Below are 7,800 nucleotides of genomic sequence, written 5' to 3'. Positions count from 1 at the left end.
GCACCCCAGAGATCCAGACAGTTACATTTATACAGACTCACCAGGGCTCAAGCAGCATGCATGCCAATGATTCTTTCATGGAAACATTTTGTAGAGTTTGAATAAGTCAGGATTTTGTGAAGTATGTTGACACAAACATTATCTTCTTAATCTAAAAAAGATCTAACAAGTAGCAACTGCATACTACTATAACTGATAAGGGAAGAACTCTCAAATGTTTTCTACAAAGATATCAAAAGATGATTAGTTAATTTTTATGAAGCAAGCAGCATAATCACAGATTGCATCCCTTTTGGCAAAGTGGGAAGATCAACCCAATAAGTTATAATGCTACTTTCAGTTTTTCAGAAGGGGTGAAGTCAAACGAGTTTAAAGTCAAATAGTAAAATGAGTAAGCTTAAAATGCAAAAAAGAAATTAAAAAAAATAAATCACCTAGATTTTTTCAACCCAAATTATTTATAAAAAAAAAAATAAATAAATAAATAAATAAATAAAATGTCAATTTTCTTTTATCATACCCCTGGCAAGATAAAAGATTAAACACCACAGCTGGCATTGGCCCAGCTCTCCCTTGGATTAGCTTTGTAAAGCAGGCAGTTGAAGAAGTCTCACGATCCATCACTACAATAATAAATTAATCAATTTCGCACATGAGAGCTCCATAGCAATCATAGATTACTCACATATTAAAACCAAGAAAAGTATGTAATATATAAAGATTTTATTTTATTTACTTGCACATTTTTTTAAAGCTGATATCAGTGTTTCTTGGAATTAAAGGCTAAATAGTGACACAGACACCACAGATGAAATAAATAATAGACATTTTTACAATAAAATTCCCAAAACATACAGTGGAAATGGAATGTAATGTACTGTAAATGACCACATGAACCTGTTATAAGATAAATGATATGGACACAAAGACGGTTCTACTGTAAATATTTCAGCCATACGTAGTAAACAACACTAATGGAGAAGTGAATTACCACTGAATCTGAATGATTCCATTCAACAGCCTGACCTGAATGTATGTGCAATAATAATGTCAGTCAGTCATGCCTTTTAATGTCTCTTAAAAGGCATACTTCATTCCGCACATAAGTTAAGTTTTGTAAATGTCAAATAAATACATAAAAATGGTAAGTTGAGAGAAATAACCTGCCTGTATTAAAATATTTCTAATGCCACTGACTTATACTAGTCTACATATGACTACTGTACAGTATGTCTGCAGTTATTAGTGTGAGCATCTACACCCCCAGTGCAATACCACAGTAGTACTACTGGTAGCCTTGCACAACAGTATTTCAACAGTAACTTCTTATTACAAAACATCTTCTGTATTGTATCTACTGCATATCCACTCTATACCTGAATGTGCATATGGATATACCGGTATATGGATACATTCCTGTAATCCTAAATTAGTAAGTATACACCTTCTAAAGGTTTATCTTTCAGGAAGATAATTTATGTACTGAGTTCCTTGGGGGTACATATCACACAGAAGAACACAATCTGATGGAATAAAATACAAAGAACTATGTGAACCTGAACTTTTCCAGTGCAGGTATTCCATAACTATGAGGTCGGAATTGATGTTTGATGTATAAATACCCTTAATAAATCGGAACACAAAAGTGTACATTTCCTGAGCACCGTTCATGAGGGGTTAGGCTGGGTGAAATGATGTCATTGTAGAGGACAGCACATACATAGTCAGGGCGTTGGTTTAATATATAAGGTACTTAAACTCGGAGAAGATGAGGGGGACCATGACGGCACAGGCACGGTACAGGATGGCCACACTACTCAGAAGAGCACGCGGCTTCGTCCACCATGGCTCACTCTTGAAGCTAAAGTACATGGCATACACCGCCACTCCAAGGAAATGGCCAATCAGGGTCCTGGGATGGGGCGTTAGCCTGCAGAAAGACACGATTTGATAAGCTGTCTGAAATTGGGTTCAATCAGAAAAACTATCAATGTTATTATGTGTTTATGCTAATGTCATGGTTGTTTGGTCTCAGACTTAATTTCCTTTAAGCTTCTGCTGCTGCTGTTGATAGTTAGGCTACTGCTCACATTATAACTGCTAACTATACCGTGGCAGCAATACAATAAACAAGACCAATGTGCATATAAGACCACTCTGCTGAAAGCAGATCAAAATAAATGGGGGATATGGTGATCAAGGTGGGAAACCCAGGAAACCCACTTGTTTCTGACAACAGGTGTGATTTTCTTAAAAGAAAACTCTGGTCTAAAAACATTGACAAGACAACGAGTACAAATTTTCATTGGGTATGACATTTAGTATAGCCTTGAAGGCATGCTCACTACGTCAAAGTAAATCGCTACTTTAAGCCACTGTCTAGGCTCAACTTTGATCAACTGTCTAGGCTCTTAACTTTACTTATTTGGTGGGCTTGATCAAGCCCACTATTGTTCTTCTTAAGTTTACTTATTAGTGGGCCTGGTCAAGCCCACAGCACGGCACTTTTCGACACGGCTCCAACTCTAAAAATTCTGGCCCGAAATTCCGGTTTGGCATGTGCTTGTTTTTGAGGTTTTTGTGCGTGTGTGTGTTTGTATATGTATATGTAAATGTGTGCATGTGGTTTGTGCTTGTGAGTGTGTATGCAGAAGTGTTTGTGTGTGTATAATTGCATGTGTGTGTTTGAGTATGTGTGTGTGTGTGTGTGTGTGCATGCGTGCATTTGAGTATGTTTGTTTGTGTGTATGTACATGTAAATTTGTGTATGTGCGTGTTTGTGTGTCTGTGTGCATATGCGTTTATGTATGTGTATGTATGTGCAGACCTGCCAACCTTGAGGAAATCTTTTGATTAGCACCTCGAGCCGAGAAAAAAAAAATCATCACATCGGCCTTCACACATGCAGCCAAAAACAGACATAGCCATACACGCAAGATACATTTTGGATAGCGATTCATCTTTAATGTCGGATATCTATCTAAATTTGTTCCAATGTGTTCCTGAAAGTGCAAACTGAATTTACAGTAGGCCTAGCTCTATAATGTTGTTCTATGTTTTAGAGACTAATAATCCTGACCTATGATGAACACTTGTGGTGTTGTCCATTTTCTTATACGTGTTCTTCATTCATCATGTCGGGTCTATTAAGCCACTGTCTAGGCTCAAAATATTATTAGTGGGCTTGATCAAGCCCACTATTGTTATTCTTAACTTTACTTTAGATATTTATTTTGTAAAGAAATACATACATCCCTCATGTTATGCCAATATACAGTATTTAATTGACCTGAATACAGGCTACAGTAGATCGAGGGTTATGGACATCTGCTGTTGTCAGTGTGCAGGCTATCCCTTAACTCACAATAGCCTACATGTTTGTTTTGTGCCTTTGTTTAAAAAAAAAAAAAACCATTCAATGTTCAATCTGACTAATGCAAATTACTGATTGCTTTTTAACAATTTTCACTTGCACATGCACTCAGTTTCTTTCAGATGGTGGTCTCTTTCTGCCATCTGTGATGCTGCAATGATTACATTATCCCAATTAAAGCAATAGGTGCAAGATCTCTGCGCGATTATTTGTTGTGTAATAATCAAGAATTATCTATAAGTTCCACAAAAACAAAAAAACAAATTGAATAGAACACTCATCACTGAGCTCAAAATATTTAGCCTAGGTCCACTTTCAGACTCGATGTCAATGGCTGCATTTGGCCATGGAAAGGTCTGTGCTCCCTGAGTTTTAGTTATGAAAACTTTAATCATCAGCGACACATGGAAATATACAATGCTAACTGAAATAACTGGTGAACAAGTAATAACTTTCCAACACAACTATTCAAACTATCAGGCCAAACTATTGTGTTTCGCAAAACAGCACCTGTGTGTGTATAAACACTTGTTGGCATGTTAACATGTGTGTGTGTGTGTGTGTTTGCAAACATGTATGATTGTGTGATGGCACATAAATATTTTGGTACAGTAAGTAGCTGCAAAGCCACAAAACAAAAAGTGAGATCATATCTCAGAAACACTTTCATGTATCCAAACCAAACTTGTTATGTGAACACATGGATCCATTGTGAGGACGGCCGTACATAAGATGCAGTGCCCTGTGATCTCTAAGGGGCACTGCATTTATCAGCAAACATGTGTTTTGGCTTTTTTGATGTTGCGTAACTTTTGACCCTTGTGCCAGATTTTCAAAAATGAGGTACTGTTGGAATCCTTTTGGTGAACTGATCAAGCTCACTTTTGCAGTTCCTCAGAGATGCAGTTCCTAGGAGATGCAAATTCCACCACTTTTTGGCACCACACTACTAGAGCGTTTGAGATATCGACACGGCTCCAACTGTAAAAATTTGTTATTCCTTTTTTTTTGTCACTTTTTGCCACCATTGAAATGAATGGCGGAACCCTTGGGCATTATATCACCACTCGTGCTCCCTACATTAGAGTTGAAGTGGCTCTTTGACAGCTGGAAACACATAATTAAAATAGAAATAAAAATCTCTATTTTAAACCAGATTTTCTGTATATGTAGCTAGTTTTAAAGCCAATCCATTTCAAACAGATCTCTTTAGATCAGCGGTAGACCATGTAAAAAAGGTTTTAGAGTGAGAGGCCAAACCAAACCATGTCAATGGACTGTCAAAGAGTTCAGGAGTGAGAGAGAGAGGGAGAGAGAGAGGGAGCGAGAGAAACAGAGAGAGTGTGTGTGTTTGTGAGTGGTGTGTGTATTTTTTGGTAGATGTGTTTGTGGGAAGTGTTGGTGTATGTGGAGAATGAACTTCAATTAATTTACTGTGTGAAAGTGAAAATTAAGATTTACTAGTCTGTCCATTTAAACTTGGGGCAAAAGGTCCTTTCAGGGGGACTTACACCGACAGCAGTCCAACAGGCCCAGATATGCATTCCCCTCCCAGTTGGAAATAATGGAGGCAAGCTTGTCTAAGTTGATGTAATGAGCCTAGGACAGAGAGACCTTATTAAATAAATAAATAAATAAACAAATAAAACAAACATCTAGTATGAGTGTGAGTATGTGAGCAGACAACAGGAGTAGGAACAGCAGGGGTATCTGTAGAACGCCTCCTTCTACTGGTCAGAGGCATCACAGTTAACATACAGTACATCATTGCAAGATACACAGTAACTCTGTTTCCATAGCTGTTGAGTAAGAATCTGAACTTACTGTCAGTCGCAGCAAAGAGCTCATAGAGTGCCTCGGCAAGAATATTCACTACAAATGAGTGTGACGCCTTTCTTTCCCAGTGGAATTTCTTCTTCGCCTACAAATAAAGTTAAAACAGGGAGGAGATAAATAGACATACAGAGATGGACAGACTTAATATCTGCTTGTCGTTTTGTGCAAATCAGTCAAAGCACACATTAAAGACCTAAGCATGAATAGTGAAAGAGTTCATTTGACCTGTATCAAGGCAATGTTATCGTGCAGGTCGGGGATGTCTCTGAGGAGACCTCTCCATATCCTCAGGTCATTGAGCGCAACACTCATCCCGCTTCCTGTCAGTGGGTGCCTCATGTTGTAGGCATCGCCCAACACTAACACCCCTGGGTGACAGAAGAAGCACACAGCAAATTATTAGCTAGTGAGTTCAGACTAATATTGAGGTAATTTTGATCGCCATGATGAAAGTTTGTGTCTACCAGAGGTGGGACCAAGTCACTGTTTGGCAAGTCACGAGTAAGTCCCAAGTCTTAGCAGTCAAGTCCAAGTCAAGTCCCAAGTAAAGACAGAGAAGGGCAAGTCGATTCCAAGTCCAAGTGCCAATCTTTTTCAAGTCCTGAACAAGTCATCAGGTACTCTTCACTTAATAATGCCATTATTAGACTATCGGTCATAATTTTAACACATCAATCTAATCTACAGTATTTTTTTATAAATACAGATTAAAATATGTTCAATGTTTCTGTCTTGAAATCTTTTACAATATATGCATGTGCACACCTGTGAAATATACGCATGAGCATACCTGAGTAATCTGTACGAAACGGATAGCTACATGACACTCAGCACAGCAGCAATTTTTTTTTCCAAAGTCCACTGTAAGGATGAGTAATAATTTGACTGATGGCATTTCACTATGCTATAGGCCACAGATTTGCCTGCAAACAATTTATTAGGCTGTCTGCCAGTGGCGACTCATAAGGGAAGCCAAGGTCATGGTTAATGATTACAATAAATGGTAACAATTATTATTAATTATTATTATTCATTTTTTAAAACATATAAAAATAACTAATTAATTTCATATTTTGAAATTAATTAATCTAGATTAATTGTGATTAAAAAGTACATTTTCTTCCTAAAGATTAAAGCTTCTTATATGGCATATTAAATACAGCATAGGCTAAATCACAAAATTACTGAGTAACCACAAAGGTAAAAGTAAATGTAAATGGTGCACTGTCACTTTAAGCCCATTGTGTGCCACTGTCCACACATTCTCCTAATGATCTTTTTTTACCAGCTCCATTCAAATATAGCTATGGCTAGTCCACAAACTCTAACATTGTTTGTGCCACATGTAAAGCACAATGTTAACAATGATAAGCATGGTATTAAGTTGGCACAAACAGCTTTCATTCCTTTGGAAATAAAAGCATGTAATGACATGATGCTTGCTAGAAATTTTCTGTTTGCAATTAAAAGTGAATTATGAGCCTGGTAGCTAGTAACCTAGCTAAGTGGAATGCGTTTCAATCGGAATAATATCATGTGCTTCATGTAAACGAATTATTAAAGACTTCAAGACTCACCAGTTCCATTACACAAAGGCAAAGGCAACTCTTCATATTCTTGTCCATTTTCCAAATCACAGTGAGTGCAGCCTATGTCAAAGTGTCCTGGCTCTCACAGTTTTCAACAGTAGGCTGAAACCGGATAAATCCACAATTTCCTCTAATCTTGTCTTTGTTGCCTTCATGATTTCCTTTTATACGTTTCTTATATTTAAAAGGAGATAATCATCATCAACAATGACAAGCCAGCTGGAACCTGCCACTCGTTTTCTCTCCCTTTCATGCGCGCTGAGATGCGTTCTCAATTAGGCTAGCATTCAAGTAGATTGATAGATAGATAGATAGATAGATAGATAGATAGATAGATAGATACTTTATTGATCCCCAAGGGGAAATTCAAGAAGAAGTTGGATCTTAATGGAGAGGACCCGAAAAGTATCATCTTTATGTAACATGCTGTTGGTGCAATTTGACATTGTAAACATTCTCTAACAAGAGTGCAAATGAGTTTGCAGTAAAGCTAGCCTACTATTTATTTAATGTTGGTCCTTCCTCTGTCTCTTGGTGCCCTACACAGTGCTTGATGCGTGTGGTGGTAACAGCAGCACTGATCACTGTGCTCTGCCCGTTTGTGTCCACTAGGCTATGTGTTTTGTTTTTTTCGTCATGGAAATTTATTTTTTGACTCGAGACATGTCAAGTCATTACAAGTCAAAGAGGCAAAGTCCAAGTCAAGTCTCGAGTGAATAGTATTCAAGTCCAAGTCGAGTCGCAAGTCATGCCGAATTTTAGCAAGTCGAGTCTGAAGTCATTAAAATCATGACGAGTCTGACTCGAGTCCAAGTCATGTGACTCGAGTCCACATGTCTGGTGTCTACCAACACATTGGATGTCAATTCGACTGTGGTTGTACCATTAATGCTATTTTTCAACACTGAGATGAGCATAAGTTGCATAGTAATAGCTATGTTATACAATACATCTGTCTGCATCCCAATCAGGTAGCAAAAAATGTCTCTTCAAATGATCAAA

The 7,800-nt window shown here is 37.7% G+C and overlaps 1 protein-coding gene across 4 annotated transcripts in view; it reads right to left on the bottom strand.

Moving 5' to 3' along the window:
• Positions 1-849: 849 nt before the first annotated feature.
• The window catches only part of LOC125285290 (squalene monooxygenase-like), a 34,458-nt gene continuing 27,507 nt past the window's right edge, over positions 850-7,800 (bottom strand). For all 4 annotated transcript variants that reach the window (XM_048229688.1, XM_048229687.1, XM_048229685.1 and 1 more), the window contains 4 exons: positions 5,435-5,577; positions 5,198-5,294; positions 4,885-4,972; positions 850-1,930 (listed from right to left, as the gene is read on the bottom strand). In XM_048229688.1, coding sequence (XP_048085645.1) covers positions 1,738-1,930; positions 4,885-4,972; positions 5,198-5,294; positions 5,435-5,577 — 521 coding nt within the window. In that variant the 3' untranslated portion in view covers positions 850-1,737. The remainder of the gene's footprint in view (positions 1,931-4,884; positions 4,973-5,197; positions 5,295-5,434; positions 5,578-7,800) is intronic.

Source organism: Alosa alosa, chromosome 20 (genome assembly GCF_017589495.1).
Source record: "Alosa alosa isolate M-15738 ecotype Scorff River chromosome 20, AALO_Geno_1.1, whole genome shotgun sequence".
NCBI lineage: Eukaryota > Metazoa > Chordata > Actinopteri > Clupeiformes > Clupeidae > Alosa > Alosa alosa.
This window is presented reverse-complemented; position numbering and strand designations above follow the sequence as displayed.